General features: G+C 47.9%; 2 protein-coding genes across 3 annotated transcripts in view; one reads left to right on the forward strand and one right to left on the reverse strand.

Annotated features, from left to right (window-relative positions):
* The window catches only part of SYN3 (synapsin III), a 451,755-nt gene that overhangs the window by 161,351 nt on the left and 269,295 nt on the right, over positions 1 to 21,109 (forward strand). The window lies entirely within an intron of this gene.
* The window catches only part of TIMP3 (TIMP metallopeptidase inhibitor 3), a 58,301-nt gene that overhangs the window by 11,852 nt on the left and 25,340 nt on the right, over positions 1 to 21,109 (reverse strand). The window contains exon 2 of the mRNA XM_045779585.2: positions 2,196 to 2,278. Coding sequence (XP_045635541.1) covers positions 2,196 to 2,278 — 83 coding nt within the window. The remainder of the gene's footprint in view (positions 1 to 2,195; positions 2,279 to 21,109) is intronic.

Raw genomic sequence — 21,109 nt, forward strand, 5'->3', positions numbered from 1 at the left:
GCAGAGTTAATAAAAAAGCATTACATAGTGATTGATGATCAAAGCAGGATGGCAGGGAGATTTGGGGAGCCATGTAAAGAACACACAGGATTGGAAAGGAATCCCAGCACCTTAGCTTGGGAACCAGATCTGTCTTTAATTAAATGCATGACTGGGCAGGTCATTTCCCCTTTGAACCTGTGTCAGAAGTAAAACAAGGAATTTTACTTTCCAGTGCCCAGCACCTTGGTTCCATGAGCCCGGGTGAGAGACAGCAAATGGTTAGTGTGAGGCCACCAGCCTGGGAGTGGGTATGTGTGCTCTGAAGCTGATGGGTGAACAAATGTAATTTGGCCTCCAAACACCCCCCACCCCCACCCCGAGAGGCTGGCCTGACACCAGTGAGGGGGGAATGGGACATTCTGGTCACCCTGGTGTCCATGCCCCAAAGGAAGCGGGGATGCTAGGCAAGCTTAGGAACAACTGTCTCCCAGCTCTCCCCTCAGATCTGCTGGCCAGAGTGTCCATAACGTGATGGGTCCTTCCAGAGCAGGAGGGGAGTGTTGTCTGAACCTCTGCTTTGTCTAACATGCTCTGGCATTTGCTCTCTGGCTGCCAGAGGCTGTACAGTAGGGGTTTCTTTGGTTGTTGTTGATCTTCTTGGTTCCTCCCTCCACACTCTTCTCTCCCCATGGCTGTCTGAAGACATAAGCTGGTCCCATGATCAGGCTTGGGCAGCCAAGGGCACCTAGCCAGGGCTGACTGTGGACATTACATAACCAGAAGGCTGTGGATGTTTCCAAAGTTGAATCCAAAGCAACAGGTTCCACAAACTTAATCCATCAAACCTCAGGCCTCAGGATGCAGGAATAATGAGGCCTGGACGTCTGCCTCCCGGATGGTTGGATACCACCCATGGGCTATTACTACCCCCATTCAGTTCCACCTGGGTGTCAAGGCTTGTCTCCTCTGGGGAGTTTTCAGGCCAGTAGGGTCTCACCCTCATTTCTCCATTAGATGGATAAACATCCCTCAAGTCCCTGTTGTGAGCCAGGTCCTACTCTAGTTTCTGGGGATGCAAATATGGGCAGTGAGTAAAAGGGCTGGCCGTCCACTTGGCCCTGAGCACAGCCCATCTTGAACTTCTGATTAGTCGTGCACATGTGCCTTGGGTCTTCTTTCCCAGCCTGACTATACTTCCTAACATCGGAACCCCATCTTTCTCATGGCTTCCATGGCTCCTGGCACGGCATGCTGCGCATAGGGAGGTACTTACAAAGGTGGGGTGATGGGCCAGCTGCTGAGCTATTCAGGGTGAGTACAGCCCTCTCCACTAAGACAAACATAAGTACCTCTTTCTGGGACCCAAAGCAGCTCTTGCTTACAAGTAACACCACACGTGTCCCAGGGCACTTAGAATCTTGAAATGCCTGAGCTGGGAGGGCTCTTAGGGGTACTAAACCCAACCCTGCACTGTTAACAGGTGGCAAAACTGAGGCCCAGGAAAGGGGGGATTCCAAGGTAAGCAGGCTATTTGGGAGTGGAGATAAGACAAGGAAGCAGGTTCTGTAGGTTTCAAATCTGATATTCTTTTTGTTAAGGTGGACTTCCTTAGTGTGCTTCATAATGTTCACATGCTCAGGAATATGTTCAGTTATACGAATATGCTTAGTAAACAGTGCTAACCAGCCGGGATGCAAGATCTGGGAAAACAGGGAAAGAGGGTGCAGTTCTTACTCCAAGATAAGGTTCCTGTGATCAGCCAAAGTTCGGTGTAAAGATTCAAGGAGTTAAACATAAATTGTAACCTCAGCAACTGCATAAGACCAGTAGGCACTCTTGAAACTCAAAATTGAGAGCCCAGAAGAGCCTGTAAGACAAACTAGTCCCATCCCCTCATTTTGCAGATGGGAAGACTGACACCCAGAGCGGGGCAGTGACTTTGCCAAGATCTCTCAGTTACCAGGGAGCAAGGCTGTCTGCCATCTGGTTCCAGAGTTGAGCCTCTTAACAATGGCCCCTGAGGGACTCCATCCACGCTGGCTCTAGGGTGAAGCAGCCACTTTCCCCACACTCCCTGCCATCCCTTTCTTCTGCCTCAGCAACACCCTCTCCAGCAGTGGGGAAGGGCTACGCCCACCCACCTTGCCTCCCCTGGCCAGGACTCTACTCCAAAAGACCCGAGAGCTCTTCTGTAGTGGGCTTCTGTCACTCACCTTCATTTGCTTGATGGTGTAGACCAGTGTGCCAAAGGGCCCCTCCTTCACCAGCTTCTTTCCCACCACCTTGGCCCGGATCACTGCAGAAAAAGGCAAGATACAGACAGGAAGGAGGTTAAGAAGGCTTGAACCACATCAGGGAACCACATCTCAGGATGGATGCCTGGAATTACTTTCTTACCTCTGGGCCAGCTTGAATAGATGATTGTGTTTATAAAAGCAAGAATTCAGAGGAGAGACACTGGGGGGTAGGAGAGGAATGGAGGAAAGAAAGCAGGCAGTCATCACTCAAGTTAATTATCCCAAATGTTCACAATTGTCGACCCTGGAAATTCCTAGGCTGCATCCATCCCTGGAGGAGTTTCTTGACTCTGTGGTTTCACCATAATCCACAATCTACTGCTCTTGTTAGAGCCTCTTGCCATGCCTCCATTGTCTATCTGACAATTGCATGGTCTCCCAGACCTATTCTCTTTCCACCAGGAGCTCTTCCTGAATGCTGCTTCATTTGGGGCTCTCCTTTGCATGCATACATTCACTGAGTCCTGACATGCCTGCAGGACTGCAATGCATCCCAGCCTCTCTCCATGGCCAGTCAGCATTCTGATAGGGCCTTGGTACCCAGCACTTAGATGACAAGGTATGCAGTAAAGTGTAGCTCAATTAGAATGTGGTGGAGGAGGGAGCAGTTGGGAGTAGGCGCTCAGGAGCCAACTGAATGAACTGTTTTAACCCCAGCTCTGCTCTTTATGGCTATTATGACTGTGGGCAAGGAACTTTGTTTCGGCCTCCAATTTCCTCTTCTGTAAAGCCAGGATAATAATGGTACCAATCTCTTGAATTGAAAGGATTAGGTAAGATAATGCGTGTGAAACTCAGCACCATGTCTCCAACATAGTATATGTTACATAAACATTATTGATATCATCATCATCATCATCATCATCATCATCATCATCATATCACCAAAAATGGCATGGGCTGACCATGGAAGGATTGCTGCCATTAAAAGTAGCTCCCATTTATCACATGCCAACTGTGTGCAGCAGTACATCTCATTTATTTACTCCTCAAGACTGCTTACAAGAGCAGGATCACCATCTACATTATACAGACAAGGAAACTGACAGAGAAGCGAAGCCACTTCCTCTTCTGAATCTCAGTTTTCTCCTCTGTAAAGAGGGTGTAACTCTACCTACATCAAAGAATTGGAATGAAGATTAAACAAAAGATCTTATGAAATTTCTTAGTACATCATCTGGCAGAAAGGAGTTGCTCAGTAAATATCAATTGACTATGAACAGGAAAACTATTAGACCCAGTATGAGGAAGACTGGAAGACATGAATTTACTACATGCAGTGAGAACACAGAGAAAGGAGGGATTTACTTTGAGATTATAAGAGGCTATGCGTTCTTCTTGTATTTTATGTGAAGAAGAAGCACCCAGTAGCTGTCCAGGTATTTATAGAACTCACACATGGAGGAGTAATGGACAGATCTTAAAGACAATTCAGAAATTACAGAGAAGTTGTGTTCATTGGCACAACCCAAAAAAAGTCATCTAATAACAAAAACTGGTAAGAAAAGAGGAGGGGCTGCCATAGGGACAGAGAGTGTCTCCATCAAGGGGGTCTGAAAGCTCTCACGCTAGGACCTTGCCCAGAATGGAATGGATTTTGCATGTATAGCAGCCATGCTTTGAGTCACAAAGTGAACTCTTCCAGCTCTAAGATCCTGTCACTCTTTCTTACCTCCAGTTGTACTTAGCCCCTAAAAAGACATTCAATAAATGTCTGTTAAACAGAATACACCACACACACACACACACACACACACACACACATCTGTCCATCATGGTAGCTCTATTATCCTTCCCCATTTTGGATGTCTCACCATGTTTCTCAATCCATTGACTCTCATCTCTTAAATTAAAACAAAACAAAATAAAACAAAACAAAACCTTTATTAGGAACCAATATCTGCCATCCCAACTGGATTCTGTCCTGTTCCTCCCCAAACAAGTTTGGATCCTACTCTTCCAGTCAGACATGAAGTCAAGACCCAGATGAATCAACAGCCCCTCCAGACCTTCTTGCCAGGGAGGGTAAAACACAGAACCCATTGGCGAAGTTAGCAATTTAGCAGACTCAGCTCAGATTGGGAGGGGGTGAGTGGTTGTTTCCAAGTCCGCTGCAAAAACGAGAGGTTGGCAACATTCCAGGCCAAGCTCCCTCAAGATTCTGCCTCCATCTCTGTGTCTAACTTTGTAGCAGCATCCTCGGCAGGGAGCCAGCTTCCCAGAGGCCCAGGGACTATTTCCTCTACTAGTAACTCCCACAGTCAGGTTGTAACAGCTTAACTGTTGGGCAGGGAGCATATCTGCCAGGACTTTACTATTGATTCTTCCTGGATTGATTTGGCTCCATCCTCTGCTGCTTCATTAACACAGAAGGTAAACTAGCAAGTGAGTCTTTGCCTTAGGGGGGGAAGAAATCACAAAAGGGATTTCTTTAAATAACAACTTCTACCCTTTCCTGGCTCAAAAATGGCTTGACTTCATTTAGACATAATATGTCATAAGTAAACCTGTCCCATAAAGCTAGGTACTTCTGGAAGCTTCTGCATACACAGTGAGCCAATTCCTTCCCTACCCTGAAATGGCCTGAGCTTGGAACCTTTTCATCTGAGAATAGTTCAGTGAAAAGGGAGTAAGTTTCTGTAGTCAGGAAGCCACATTTGAGTTTCAGTTCCACCATTACCACGTGGCCTCAGACAAACCCCTGTGTCCCCAACCTCCTTTCTCCTAAATCTTTCTGATTGTCTTGGCCCAAGGCCCACCTTGTGGCTTACAAGCAATGTCCTAATTCTAGTGGAGCAGCAACATGGCAGAGCATGGAAGAGCCAGGGCTCTGGAGCCTGACTGCCTGGGTTCAAATCCCAGCAGTGGTGCTGCCTGACCTTAGGGAGGTCATTAAACCCTTCCGTGTCTTAATTTCCTAATCTATTGCAATTCCTCCTAACCATCAGGCTGTGAGGGTTATGGACAGGCACTGATAACGGTGTGTTTGCTGTCACCACCCCTACCCATGACCTCTATTATTATTTGTCTATCTGAGCATCTTTATCTTCTAACATACACCATAAGCTAAGGCCTGGGGGTTCTCTCTAGGATGGGAAGAAAGGCCAGCTCCTCAAAATATCTGGCCATGCAGAATTTCAGGGAGAGGTGGGGGAGCACACATAAACTGGTCAGAACAAACATACGAGGTGTTTTTAAGTCTGGAGCACCCACCTCATCACAGGGACCTGTCCTAGCTCATCACCCACAAGTGACCCAAGAGCAGCCCACCAGGACCAAACTCGATCACATGGTTATGGTCCAGAAAGGCTGGCAGAGAAGGGCCAGCGTGGAGGCCACACCAGTGTTTTCTTTATAAAAACAAAACTGCACTAAACTGAACTAAAACTAGGCAATATTCTGCTCTTTCAAAGAGATTCACAAAGTCCTTCCAGAGTAAAAACACCAGCCAACCTCAAATCTGCCCATTAGGTCTGTGAATTAATATGTCTTTATTTGCTTCGGTTTCTCCTCTGCAATGCAAATGTGTGCTATTTTGTACTTTCTTGTTTGGCAATAAGGGTGCTCCTGAGTGTTTGCTGGCCTGGGGGCCACGGTGGACAGGGGAGGTATGGAAGGTCACAGTTCTCCAACAACAACAGAAGACAGTTTCCAAACTTAGAGCTGGCAGCATGTGGGCTGTTCCCGCCACCTTGGTGTAGTGGCTAGAAGCCAGCTTTACAGATGGGCTGGGCGAGACAAAGGTTTTCTTTATTCTCCTTCATGCTGGAACGTGGCCCCACACTGTCTACCCAGTGTCCCACAGCAGCTAAACCAATATGGGTGTGAGCTGGGTTGGTGTGCTGGTGGGGGTGATGACGAGAAATAGAAGTCCCATTTCCTACCTCCACAGAGCACAGTCTAATGGGAAGACAAAGTTTAAAAGTTCATGGCTAGAGGGCTGATCTCCAAGGTCTGAAAGCACCAGTCAGAGAAAGGGGCAATGACGAACAGCTTGAATGTCAGTCTTGGAGCCTCTTATGCTCCTGAGAAAGGAACCTGGGCTTCCAGGGGTATGGAGGTCAAAGGAAAACAGAGTAAACAGTATTTTAACTTAAAAGTCTGTAAGAAGAAACTGACCAGGCTATGTGTGCTTGTGTAATTGGCACACAGACCTGTAAATATATGTAGGGCCCTCTTAAATATATCATACACCTGAGGATCCAGGTGTAAAGGTACATCTCTATATAATTTTCTCTCTTTAAATAATTTTTGTGGGGTGGGCTAGTAAGAGCTTGCAAAAAACAAGAGAAACAAGGCCCATCCCTTCCAGAAATATAATTGTGTGCTGCCTGTCCCCACCTCCATCCATAGTAATGTAGATCACAAGCAGCACAAGTTTTGAACAAAAACAATTCCAGGGGCAAACACAATTCAGCTTCCAGTGTAGCTTACTGCTGTGTCCAGAAGTTGTACATCTGCTATTCGTCAGCATATGGAGAGGGGGACAAGGTGCCCATGACAAAGACCTTGCCTCTCACCTTCTCCTGCCACCTCCCATACAACCACCTTCAATCAAATCCAGACCTTTCCACCCTGTTCTGATGGTTGGACTTTCCTGCTAGTAGGTTGGAAGGCAAAGTTTGGCTGGGTTTTGGATTAAGGACCCCTTAAATAAATTAATGTATACCAACTTAAGACCATGGATTCTACCCATCTTAGATCTTAGGATCCTGTTGAGAGCACTGCAGATCCTCCTCATGGTAGAGAAGTTGATTCAGCTGTCTAGTGAATGAGATACTTTCAGTACCACACTCATGCCCCCCTCCACACACACACACACACTCTGTCCCATTCCTGCCTCTCTGAAGGCCCTTTAGAATGATTTTGCTGACTTAAGGTATGGTTTTTAGGAGGACAGTGAGGTTAGGTAAGGCACACCTGGCCAGCAGGTAGGATGAGTTTCTCCAAAAGCAGAAGTCACTGTTAGTGTCCACCCAAGGGAGTGGAATGTTCTTCTGACGGGACCGTAGCAGGCAGGATCTAGATGAGCAGAAAGGCCTGGACTGTGGGCTCACCTGTCTTCCTGGACTTGAACTTGGAGGAAAAGAGGGGTCAGGAAGTATCCGATAGTCACTTGATGTTTATTTCCTGGTTGCCATCCACACGGGCCTTTCTGAGGCCAAGAGCTCATGACAAAGACAGTAACCAAGGGGCCCAGAGCAAGGCAGGCCCAAGCCCATCTGGCTCTGCCTATTAGGCAATTCCCTGGTCTTGTGCCCCATGGAGATCCTGCATTTTAGTCTATCCAAAAAGGGCAAAGCCAGGCTCCCTTACTCCTCCAGCTGCCCACCCATTCATTAACCATCAGCTCCCTACATTTCATTACATCACATCAATAAGTCTAGAGGAGAGGGAGGGACTAGAACACACTGATAGGAACAGCTACTATTTATTAAGCCCCTCCCACATGCCAAGCAGTGCATGAATGCTATCTTGCTCTATTCTCATAATAACTCTATGAGATGGCTATTATTGTCCCTATTTTCCAACTACAAAGAAGATCAGATACGCTCAGTGTGGTTTTGCATCCCAGCGGAACAAAACTTGGTGGTTCCCCCAAGAAAGCAGACTTCCTGAAGCCTTTTCATGGGATTTGTACTGATGGCAGAACATTTCATAATTTTCTGCACCTTCCCACCCCCACTGTCTGTTCTGCTAAGGATCAGAGAGGTGGATTGGTCCCTAGGAGGAAGGCCTCCCTGATAAGCCCCCAGTGACCCTCATCCCTTTGACCACCCTACCACTCTGTCCCAGTTACTCACACACACGTGCCCTCTGATTGGTAATAAGAATCTACGAGTAATCACCATCAGCAGTAGAACAGACTGTCATCTGTTCAGCATACTGTGCTTTCCAGCAAGGCTTTTAAGGAAGAAAATAAAATAACTTAGAAACCACAAAACCTGATGTTCCCTGAGGTTTCTCACAGCACTATGGGTCTGACGTTAATTAGGCTGATTAATTAGATGAGACAATGTATATGTAAAAAGGCACTTTGTAACCCTGAAGCTAAACAGATGATATACTGTTATGTTGCTGACAGTGATTACTTGAAGGTTCTGAAATGTGCAAATCAGAGGAAGACAGCGAGAGACCTGCTCCAGCGTTTCCTCATCCCCCGAGGATCTTTGGTATCCACCTCCAATGACCCTTGCCAGAGCTCTTCACAATTATCTGCTGCTTCTTTGGGGACACTTTGATGATGTCCAGGTTTGAGGAAAGGGCCTTAGGAGAATGAAGGGTGGAAGGCAGACACCTGAAGACCTGCCCTATCCAGATCCTTGTGGTTTCCAGCCCCTATGTCACCACATCCCAAACTCCAAAAGCCCCTCTCTACAAAGACTTGGAGGCTGAAAGTTCAGATCAGGAAAACCCCTGGAGAAGTGGCTGTGAGACACTGGAATGAGCAGGCACAGAACACGTGGGCCTGGATGCAGTCACGGCCCTGTCACTGTGTAACACTGGGCAAGTCACTTTCCATCCTGGCTTCTAGGTCAGGATGATGATTACCAACCTTGAAAGGTTCTTGCCATGACCTAAGCTCCCTCTTTTACTTCACCAAAGCAGTTCTCTCCAAGGTCACCGGTGACCTCCAGGGTGCTCAATCCGGGCAGTGGTGGGTTCCTTGTCCCCTTCTCATTTCCACCCAGCTCATGGCTTTGTACAACCTGTACCACTGGCAGCTCGCATTTTTGCAATCTCCAACCCGGAACCCTACAACATGAGTCTACATTTAGTGTACATTTATACTCGGAGGTCTAAAAAGACATCTCCAACTCAACCCATCCAAAACTAAGCTCCTGAAAATGCCCCTCACTCACCCATGGTCCCTTTACCTTCTTCATCTTTGGCAACCTGCTCCACTCTGGCCCCCAGCCCCCTACTCCTTGTTCACCACCCCAAACACCACCTCAGGGCCTCTGCCCTTGCAGTTCCCTCTGCTGGAACACTCTTCTTCCGTAGCCACATGGCTCCCTCCCTCACCTACTTCGAGTATCACCTGGTCAGGGGGCCTCCACGATCCCCCATAATCTTCCCTCATGCATTCCCTGTCGCCCTGGCCAGCCTCACTGTGCTCCACAGCACTGGCCACCAGCTGACATAGTCTGTGTCCATGTGCCGTTCCCTCAAATGCGAGCCTCACGAGAGGGCAGGTTCTTTGCTTTACTAACTACTGTAGCCTGAGCAACAAGAGGAGAATCTGGCAGGTTGACAAGTTCCTACTATGTATCTGCTGAGTACATGAAGCTAAAAGGGCCACATACATGAAGGGTGATTAAAAAAAAAAAAAAAGATAACTCCTCTGGTTAAGCTTTGGCCTATGACCGAGTCTTTCTGAGCCTTATTCCATCAGAAGGGGTTAATAGTAGTTCTCAGTTCATAGGGCCGATAAACATCTGTTCAACAATCATTTATAGAGTACTGTGCTAGGCTCACAGGGACAAGGAGATAAATGAGGCCCTGAGGAATTCAGGGGCCAAGTTTAAAAAGACCGCAAAGAAACAGGTAAATGATATTCAAGTAGAGCAAACACAGCAGTATGAGCAAGAACAAAGAGCTGGCATGGCACAAAGAGGGGTAAAGTCTGGCCAAGGGGAGGGGCATCTGGAGCTCCCTAGAGGCAACAGCGGATCTAGACCTTAGCCCATCCCGAAGCAAGGACTCAGTTTGCTTTATCTAAATCCAGAGGAAGCAGAAGCCTGGACCAGATCTGGTGGGCGGGGGTCTAAGGGAGGAGTTGGAAGAGAGGCGGAATCCCAGCCAGGCTCTCAGCAGAGCCAGGACGGACTTACCGCCTTTCCAGGAAGATGGCCCTGGAGAACAGGAGGGCTACAGGGAGGGGCAGCCCCACGTGAGGAAGATTGCCCCTTGGAGAAGTCTCACAATAGGCTCTTCCGGCTTCCTACTGTGGTCCCCTGAGGGCACTTCCCTCTGTCAGTTTCAAAGGCCTCTTCTGTTGATGTCAAAGCCACGACCAGACAGTTAAGATGCACTCCCAATCAAGATAGGGAGTCTCCAGTTCAAAGCCTGTCCTGACTAACTCTTTCCGTTAAGTAAAAATATTAATCTTGGTTTTATTTAAGCAGGTTTTTTTGGCACAGAATGAACCCCTGTGGCTAAAAATAAACCCAAATACACACACACACTCAGAAAAATCTGGAGAGCTGCAAATCATTTCAACCCAAGTTTCCATCTCAGGGAAAGCTATTAAAAGCGGGAGGATATTAAAACCTCTCTGCACAGAGCCTCTTTTCTCAGTGCCTGCCTTGTATTCTAGGGTCCTCCAGGCAAGGCTGTCCCGGGGATGCCCTGTCCTGGGCCTCCTGGCAAAGCAGGGGGAGGGGCACGTGCTGGCTCCTCGCTCTCCTCACCTTGGAAGCAGTGTGGGTTTCTGCTTGAGCAGTCCGGGAAACATGCTGGGGCCTCAGCTGACGTCGGTTGTATATGAAATGAAGGGGCCCAGAGAGGCAAGCAAAGGGAACGCAGGCCCAGAAAGGTCAAGTTGCCTGGAACTTTGGGATTATCCAAAAGGAACACAAGCAAAATCTGCATCTTACTCCAGCTTTCATGTTTTAAGTGGCGATCTCAATTTTAAACTATTTAAAGACAAGATTTAAGAGTCACCACCTAGGCTTATGTCTGGACTTGGCATTAATACATTTCATTTGCAGTGTAACTACTTAAGTCACCTACCCTCAATTTCTTCCTGTAGCCACAGCCAATTCGGGAGAAAGGCATGGATCATTTGGCTCGGGATAGGGTAAAAGTCCTAGGACTGGCTGGTTCCTGGATTCAGGGCTGACTTACTTGGGCGGTGAGGACCATCTGAGAAGGGAGGTGGTATTCCCATGATCTGAGTTTCTAAAAGGCTGCTAAGGTGACTGCCCCAGAGTGTTCACCAAGCATTAGAATTGCTGAGGCTTTCATCCTGCAAAGGGTGGCCAGAGGGGGAATGTCAGCACTCCAAAGCAGAGAAAGTAGGAAGGAAGATCCTTCCCCCATAGACTCCCCATTCTCCCAGGAACAGATGGGAGCAACAATCCCCCAAGCCCCCATTGGTTTTGCAAGATAACAAGATTATTTTGAATAACACAGCGATGTATACAGGGCTCTCTGGGGTTTGGGCCTCATCTCAAGTCCTGCCACTGCAAAGCCTCCAGCACCCCCTATCACTTTCCCCATCCCCACCCCACTACACTGACCTGTCCTGTGATGCCTGTTGTCTCAGTGAGAATGACTTCTCCCCAGTCATCTGCTTACATGTCTGTTTCCCTGCAAGACCCACCTAGCTGAAACGTCACCTCCTCCAGGAAGCCTTCTGCCCACCCCAGGCCACACTAAATCCCTCCTGTCTTCTTGGCTTCCTTTCTTCCCAAATATGTTCTACCTTAATGGTCAGTTGCTTGGCACTCATTAGCCTGAATTACTAGATAATAGGCCGGCATCTGTGGCTCCAGCACCTGACAAGGTGCCTAGAATATGGCAAGGCTTCCCCAGATATTTGTTGAATAAAGAATGAGGCTACAGGAGGGAATCAAAGGTAATACAAAAAAGGAGACAGAGATGACTTTGGGTTCAGGCTCTTGCAGTGTGGGTCAAGAGTCTGAGTTCCTAAAGGTCACCCAGAAAAGAAGAGAGGGAGGCAGGTACAAGTGTGATCTGAGAAGCTAAAATGGGACCCTTATCTCCAAATGCTGAAGATTTATATCTAAAAACAGGTGAGTCACGGGGTCCTATTACAAGAGGCCTCAGTTAACAAATCCCTGTGGGGGGACAGCACCCAAACTCCACCGACAGATGAGAAACCCAAGGCTTAACATCAGAGGTCAGTGGTGCCACCTCCTCATTCTCCTCCCTCCTCCCTCTCCTCCTCCTCCTGTTTTCTCCTCCTCCTTCCCCCTCTCCTCCTCCTCCTTCTCTTCCTTCCTCCTCCCTTCCCTTTCCTCCTCATCCTTCTCTTCCTTCTAACATGAGTACTTGAAATTAATTCACTCGTTCACTATTTCAGAAGTGTTTGACTATATGCCTTGGATCCTCTGCTATGCCGTGGGGATTCAGCAGTCAGCAGGTAGACAAGGTCCTACTTTCAAGAAGCTGATTTCTGTCTTGAGACAAGAAGATAAGTGTATGTTATAGCCCAGGGAGCCGCAGGAGCACATATCAGACACACCCAGCCAAGCTAGGCAATTTCTGTGCTTTGGGGTATTGACATTCCCCTCCTGGTCACCCTTTGTAGAGCAAAAGCCTCAGCCATTCTAATCATGCTTGGTGAACACTTCGGGGTAGTTGCCTTACTAGCCATTTAGAATCCCAGATCACTGAAATACCATCTCCCTTCTAAGGTGATCCTCACTCCCTAGGTAAGACTCTGGTAGTGCTATGGATGCATGTTGTGGGGGAAACATCCTGCCTGAGCCAAGATCTGAGAAATCAGCAGGAGTCGCCAAGGGAAAGAGAATGAAAAGGCTTTCAAGGGGCGCCTGGATGGCACAGCAGTTGGGCGTCTGCCTTTGGCTCAGGGCGTGATCCCGGCGTAATGGGATCGAGCCCCACATCAGGCTCCTCCGCTAGGAGCCTGCTTCTTCCTCTCCCACTCCCCCTGCTTGTGTTCCCTCTCTCACTGTCTCTATCTCTGTCAAATAAATAAATAAAATCTTTAAAAAAAAAAAAAAAGAAAAGAAAAGGCTTTCAGGTGGAGGAGGGAGCAGAGGTGAAGGCCTGGGGGCTGGAGAGCCTAGCCCATAGGAGTGACAGAAAGCAGTGTGTGTGACAAGGGGCAGGGGACGGTGGAAGCCAAGAGATAGGCAGGAATGCCCAGCTTTGTATAGGCTGGGTCTTGCTCCAACACATGTCATTTCTCAGGTGGGCAGTGATAGAGACATCACTTCGTCCCTGCCAGCAGCTCTTAGGATATGTGCCCAATGGGTGCCTGAAAGGTCAGCTGATCAGAGGGCCCCAAAGCTTCAAGAAACCCCTAGAAACAAGTTCAGGCCTTGTCTGCAAGCCCCTTAACTTCTCCCAGTGGTCTTACCTGGGCTGGCTCAGCTCAGTGTGTGCCAGAACCTAGGAGGCATGCTGACCTACCTCTAGAAAGCTCTAGCCCACTTTGTTCAGAGGACTGACCTGCTCACTGTCGTGCAGACACACAGGTCAGGGGTGCTCAGAACACCCCCCTGCCGAGTGCTCAAGCCCTCCCCAGGGGCCCATGGGAAACTTTATCCCACACAAGAGGCCACCAGAAAAGCAGCCTGGTCTTCAACCATGGCCCCTTTGAAGCAGTGCCCAGAAAAATACCGTGCCGACGAATGGTTCTCAGAACTTAGAGCTTTCAGGTCAGGTCATTTTTGTAAGACCAGAAAGCCTGGCAGCATCTCAGGAGCTGTCTATAGTATTTTATTTTTCTGCTAATTGGGATTTTGTTCACTAGGAGAGCGGAGGGACTCCAGGATAGGTCCACGAGTAGGAAAGCCAAGGAACTGTGAGGCAAAGGGACCTCCCTCGTTTGTACAGCCGACCTGCAGATGTGTCTTTGCAGACAGACAGTGAATCTGTTCTCAAAATGCAGCGAGGATGGATGGGAGACTTTGTTGTGATTTGAGTAAGAAGCAATGTCTACTCCCCGCTCTGTCTCGGGGGATTATGTAGCACAGATGCCAAAAAGAATGTGGTACATTTATAACTTACCCTTTGGGTAGCTTTTAAAACAGTCAAGTCTTCCCCCTTTCTCTCTTTAACTTCCCTAACTTCAGCCAGGAAGACTGGACACCAGGTGGACATAGCACAGGGGGTCCCATTGAAAGCAGGTGCTCCCCTGCCCAACTTACTCAGAACCTTCTAACCAGCTCAGGATCCAGGTAGTGGGCACACAGGCAGAAACAGGTATGAAGAAAAACAAGGCCAGACTATAGATCTTCAAGCCCCAAGACAGTTATCAAAGGTAACTAATGTTGAGAGTGTGGGGGAATGGCTGGAGATTAAATACAAGTGCCTTTTAAGGAAGCCAACCTTTGTTTTAAAGAAAATAAATAAGTAAAGAATGCTTAAGGCTGCCCTCTTTGGTCAAAGTGGGTAACAGCAGAATGATAAAGCCTGTCCCTGCTATCTTTGCACACAGCCTGCCCTAGCCTGACAGTGCGATAGGAAATGGTGTCAATGGTAAAAGAAATAAAAGACTACCCACCCATCGAATACCTTCTGAGTGCAGTGCATAGTGCCTGAGCCTTTTGTGCATTCAGTAAGTATTTCCTGAGTGGCTACTATGTGCCAGGCACTGTGTCAGGTGGCAGAAATACACAGTGAACAAAACAGACACTCCTTACCAATATTATAGCTAATCCTTAAAACTAACTTGCAAGAGCATTATTCCATTGGGTAGATCAAGAAAACAAGACACAGAATAGATAAGAAATGTGTCGGAGGTCACGCAGCCAGAAATTAAATCCACATATGCCTGCCAGCAAAACTCATCTTTCTACTGCTTGACATTTCACAAATCTGAAATAATCAGCCAAGTCAAATGCATCAGGCATGCAGAGTAAAGGGAAATTCTCAAGGCTTAATTATCAGAGGACTCACATTAGCCATAGATGGTGAGAACCTTGGGGTGGGGTTAACTCCCTAAAACAGAGAAGTCCAGTAATCAGCCTAAAGCCCCATGGTTTGGGGGAGGGGAACACAGGCCTTAGGACCAAGGAGAGTGGCAAGAAGGAGACACGTGAACTTTAGTGGACACCTGATTGGCAACCCTGGTCTGACCGTGCCCAGGTGCAAGGGCCTCAGGACCTTTGTACATGCCATTCCCTCTGCATAAGACCTTCTTCTGCTCCCCTTTATCTAGCAACTCCTATTCATCCTTCATATTTCAACTCAAAGGACACTTCCTCAGAGGAAGCTTTCCCTGACTCCTCCCTCAACATCAGACTAAAACAAGACTCCTGCTCAATATTCGCATATTCCTCAGGTAGTAAATTTGTTTGGGAATTCATTTGAATATCTCATTTCCCAGCATTACACACCAAATTCAGATCATGACTTGTTTTGCTCATCACTATATCCCCAATATCTCACACAGTGCCTGGAACAAGTAGCTACTCAGTAAATAGGTACTGGGTGAAGGAAGATGCCTTTTCCATCCTGGCATCTATTGATTGCTTCCCGAAAGCCTCCCACTCCGTCTTCCTCTACTATACGACTGTTTCACCCACCGTTATCTGGCTGCAACTGTCCAAGGCCAATTCCACTGCCATGAGCTGACCAAGAAGAAATGTGTTGAGTTTTGAACATAGAAAAGAAGAGGGATATTCTAGACAGTGGGAAGACCCTAAACAAATGCCAAGTTCCCTGGGTGATAGGAGCTTGAATGGGGGACTTTTCAGGACTGTCCCACAATCTGGGTCTGTAGACAGTGCTGCTTCTCTGTACCCGGAATCCTCTGCCCCCCAAGACCCCACCTGGTGCAGTTCTGATAACCTTTCACTGGCCATGCTCAGGCTTGTGGCTGTCTTGGAGAATGGACTTCTGAACCCAGCCCACTGACTCGTTCCAGCTGGGCAAGATGCATAAACTCTTCAAGCCTAATTTTCCTCATCCTGAAGACAGGTGACTATTATATTTGTGAGGATGAAAAATAATGAAGATGGAAACCAGCTGGCACAAGTTTTTCAAAATAAACCCAAGCTCCCTCTTCCCCCACCCCGCCCCCAGTTACTCCCCAATGTGCAGGCTCATTCCCTCCCAACAGAGTTGCACATGAACCCAATGGGAACGCTGAATGTTAGGAACATAGATAACCTCAAAGGTGGTTTCCAGATCTCATGGGGATTCCTCTGCAGCTGCTGGGATGGCACCCTGTACCAGACCAGACCTGGTTCTGTGGATCCCCCCAGAATGCTCCTCTCCCAACAACAGGGGTCCGGCTGCACTCCACATGTCTCCTCCTCTGAAGAGAGCTGGTCTGATAAACACTGCATGGGCGTGACCACAGCTAGCCCTGTTGCTGGATTCTGGGCGGCCCTCGAGGCCAGTTCCCATGCCGCAGAGCATCTGCAGAGCATCCCTAACACAAATGACCTCCCCTGACCACCTCTGCCACACATCTGAGGGCTGGCAGGGCTTCCTTCCTACTCTGTCCATGGAACGCTCACACTAAAAGGTGGGCTAAGATAGTGTCTGAAGTGTATGGTGACTAACATAATATAATTAAAAAAAAAAAAAAAGTGTCTGAAGCAACCCCCAACCAGTGCTCACAAATGTTCCTGGCTGGGCTACCACAGAGCCAACAGGGGCACGGTATCCATGATCTGCCAGTGCTCTCAGAGAGTGAGAAATGAGAATATCAGAGATGAACACAAGTTTGGCCAGACACTGCCACAAGAAGCAGAATGTTCACTGGGACAGTGCCACTTTTGCCTACTGATAAAAATACTGTTGTCATTCATTACAATGCTAATTATAAGACTGTCATTAATTATCATAGGTGTCATCATCTATCAAGCACTTACTATGCATATTCAGTGCTAAATGCTTTACATGGATTATTCCATTTGAGTCTCATTAAGACCTTATAAAGTAAGTGCTGTCCTTAGCCCCATTTCATAGAAACTGAGGCTGGTAGAGAATAAGTGACTTTCCAAGATCATGTAACTAGGAAGAGGTGGCCCCAGCATGCCAGTCCCCGGGAGCCTGCCTCTTGGAGCTGCTGCTTTTCGCCACGGGGTCATACCTCCCTTCCAGAGCACACGTTTGCCCACAGTGCAGGGGACAGGCACATTTCACAGGCCGGAGACTCTAGGTTGAGTTCACAATCACTCAGTGTAACCTCCTCTGAATTTCTCTACAGTCTCATCCCAGGATTAATTTGGCAACTATGCAAACATCTATGAGCTAGGTCAGTTTATGCCATGTTGAGCCATATTTTGACTATACCAAAATTCCTTATACTGTCTCTCTGTGGCCTTCCCCCAACTGGGTGACATTTTAGACTTACACAAAAGAAGGTGTTTGAGCAGCATGGTCATATTCCCTAAATCATCTGCAGAATAAATATTTTCATCGATCTCGATGGCTCTTCCCCACCTGTGATGTGGTTCCAAGTCTCCATCTCCGTCTCACTCGGGGCCTTTATCTGTCTAATTTGTTGGTGCAGGGGTGAATGCACATTTCCCAGGAGTTGCTGCCCAGTGTACAAAGTTCAAAGAGAGGCACCTCCCTCACTCTGAATCCTTTCACTGCTGACAAGGCAGGCTAAGACTCCACCACCATCCATGAAAAACTCCTAGTATTTTCAGAACAGATACTGTCTTCCAAATCAACATGATTTAATAAATTACCTACTCCACTAAGTAACTACTTATTTGGGCTTGGAAGGAAAAGGAATCTTTTTGTTTTTTTAGGAAGTAGGGTCTTATTATATAGAAAGTATTGAGTAGTAGGAAGAATTCTGGGCCAGGAGTTGGGAGCGAAGTTGTCTTTCTGGTTCTTCTATCCATTTGCTATGAATCTGACAAATCACTTCCCTCTTAGAGCCCTAGTTTTTTATTCTGCAGAAGGGAAAAGTTGGAATGGACGTATTCGAGGATTCCTTACGACCTAGAGGTCTCGGGTTATTTTACCATCCCCTTCTAATTCACACTTGTCTCCTGAGTTCTACTTTCTTTTCATCAGTAATGATCCCAGATGCCATATCCTCCCTGTGTTCTGGGTCCAGAATCACATCTCTGAAAAGTTAATCAAACCTAAATAAGTAATTAAGATGCTTCAGGCACCTATTCTGCCCGTGTCTTAAAAGTCTTCCTTCGCCTGGTATCTGTCTGGACCATTTGCTGTGGCCAAAACTGGCGACAGTGTCCAAGTATGAAACTGGCTCCTAAGTCACTCTACCTGGTCCACCAACTACACAGTTTGAGTGGCCCTCACCAACCTGTTTTATCAGCCACTGTCTGTTCTTGTTGCTATTGTTTCTGCAGCAGTCATCCTATTATCTAAGCTGACAGTCCAGCAGAGAGTTTGTTTCCCCGAATTTAAACAAACCTGGCGTAGTCTCAGTGGTTAAAGTACATTAGGGGAGCACAAAACATTAATGCCAAGTAGGGTTAGTTGGATCCTGACATTAATGTCAGGTAGGGTCTCTTGCTTTGAGTGTCCCCATATCTGCCGTCAGACAGATTCTAAAGACTGCTGAGGAGAGGGCTTTTGTCTTTAATGCCCCCAATTATCTGAGGTAATAAAAATGCTTCCAGGATGGCATCTCCATGGAGGCTATGCTCTAATAACCTCACACATACCAAGTGGGGTTATGCTATATGCTTGAAGATAAAATTCAGCCACCCTTGCCCTGATGATTTAGTTTAACAGTAGCTAAGACAGTGATGGAAGAGATATCTTGATTCTCCAGCCCATCCAATGCTCTGGGTAACCTGGAACAATTCACCTCCAGTTCCCTGTAGAGTGGGACAGGACACCATCTGCCCCCATCATCCCTGGATGGCTTATTTCAAATGCTCCTTGAACTCCACAGAAAAAGCTGTTTTTAAAACAGGAGGGAGCTCTCCTTTATACCCAGGCTGGCTCCCCCTGTCCCCTGAAGGTTGTACTTTGAGTCATAAAGGCCAAGCTGCCACCTTGATCCAAACTTCAACCGCAGTCCAACCTGAACTCACCAAGCTGCGTCCCAGCCCCAGAGGTTTCTATCTTTGAAACAGAAATAATGTTCAATATTTTTCACTCTGTCAATATTTTTACCTTCATCTCTCTCCTCCTCCCTCCTGTCCCCATGCCCCTGGTTGGGAAAAAAAAGGATTTTTTTCAAGGCCAAACAAAAACAAAACTCAGTCCAGGCTGAGGCCAGCAGATCGTGATGTTCTGGGCGGATTTTGCTACGTGCCAGCAAAGACTGTCAGCAAGATCTACAGGAAACACCTTGCAGAATCCACTGGGAGAAGCAGAGGCCACCGAGAAGTGCAAGGCAGATACACTCTTGGTCTGTGTAACTGGCTTTCCAGGCCGGGTACAGGAAATGGCTACGGGATTCCAGGCATTGGGAGGGCAAACACACAGCTGTGGGGGGCCTTGCAGATCCCTCTGGTGTTTTCCATTGGGAATTCCTTTGACTTGCATATCTGTTCCCATCGGTTTGTGCATGACCTGTGCTGAGGGGACCCAATAAGAAGGGTCAAAGGCAGCTGCCCAAGGGTCTTCTGTTCCAGGGTATAGCCAAGCCATGTTTTCTTGAAAGAGGGATGCACCATGCAGTGGTCATGAGCATGAGGAGTGGGCACCAAAGAAGCTGGAAGTGAATCCCAGCTCCAACTATTACAAGCTGTAGACGCTCAGGCAAATCATTTAACCCTATTAGGCTTGAGAGTGGAGATGCCATCAAGCCTGCCTCAGAAGGTTGTGAGGTTGAAGTGAGACACCCAAACCTTCAGAACTCAGCCCAGCGCTGGGCACACAGTAAACTCTCAATAAACAGTGGTGATGATGATGATTTCACGATAGCTCCCTTTTCCCAAGGCGGTGAAGAGGCTAGAGGGTAGTAGGAGAAAGAACAAAGCAGTTCCAAGAAGAGAGAAAAGAAAATGCAAAATACTAGCTGGGACCCATATGGGGCATTGCAAGCTCACAGCCTGGCTGCCACCTTCCCCTCGTGAAATGTCGGCTGCCCCACTTACTCTCGTTCAGGACATTGCAATTTCAGGTCAGGTTGAAGCGAAGGACATTAGCTGGTATCAGTCCAAGTGGAATGAACACCCCAGAGCAGTGCAAGAGACAGGGAGAGGAGGCATTGCTAGAAATGCTTATAAGTAATTAAGCCTTTCAGGATCACATCTTGGTCCCCTTTCTACCCAGGAACAAGGGGAGTTGCATGGGCCCAAAGTGGTCTGTCAGAGCGTGTGGGTAACCCTCTGTAATCTTCCATGCGGAGAAGCCATGGCTGTGGGAAGCCAGCCCTGATGTGCAGAGTGAGGATTGAGAGCCATGGAGCTGGCAGGCCTGCTCGGGCCTGGGTCAGTGGCCAGAGCCCAGCACTGTTCTGGCCAGAGTAGCTAACAGCCAGAAGCCAGCATTCTATGGGCAGGCCATGGTAGCATGAAGGCCAGATGCAGAGCAGTTAGGGTATGATGGAAACCAGGGCTGGTTTTCACGAAACGGGACGTGGGCAGCCCTGCCATGGTGGGCATGCTGGCTAGAGGGAGCATCTAGCACCCGTCAATCCCCAGGTCAAGCAGCAAACCTCCATGCGGTACAAATGAAGTGCCAAGGGCACCCGCCTACCCCTCCATCTCTGCTTGTAATGAAGTGCCAATTGGGAGCCAGCTGGGCAAAGGGCATGTTTCCTTGCTCTATCCGCTGTTTGGTAACAATTATGGGTATTCTTTCAGCACCACCAGGAACAGTAAGCTGGGGACATTCTTTGAACTACTAAAGGTGATCAAGAAAGGAAGGTTCAGATCAAAGAGGGTACCAGTTTTAATGTTCAACACAACTCATGCCTCTCTGGCTTGGGAGTGGAGTCAGCATTGGCGGTGGGGGCTGCTAAGAAGTGCCGAGCTGAATTTAGCGGTTCCTTTTTTATCCCTGCCCCCTCTTCTTCAGCAGTGTACTCTGGCAGGTGGAAACAGTGCCAGTTTCAGCTAGTCCCTTGTGCCAAGTTCAAGTCTACTATAGCGAGCAAGCTGATGGTCTCCTCCCACCCCCAAGGCTACCTCTGGGGCAGTGGGCAGGTAAGGAGCGATTTGCCTCAGAGATCCTTGTTTTTTCCTCCACTTCCCCATCATGGGGACCCCTAA

Source organism: Ursus americanus, chromosome 17 (genome assembly GCF_024610735.1).
Source record: "Ursus americanus isolate L20-20 chromosome 17, mUrsAme1.1.p, whole genome shotgun sequence".
NCBI classification, from domain to species: domain Eukaryota; kingdom Metazoa; phylum Chordata; class Mammalia; order Carnivora; family Ursidae; genus Ursus; species Ursus americanus.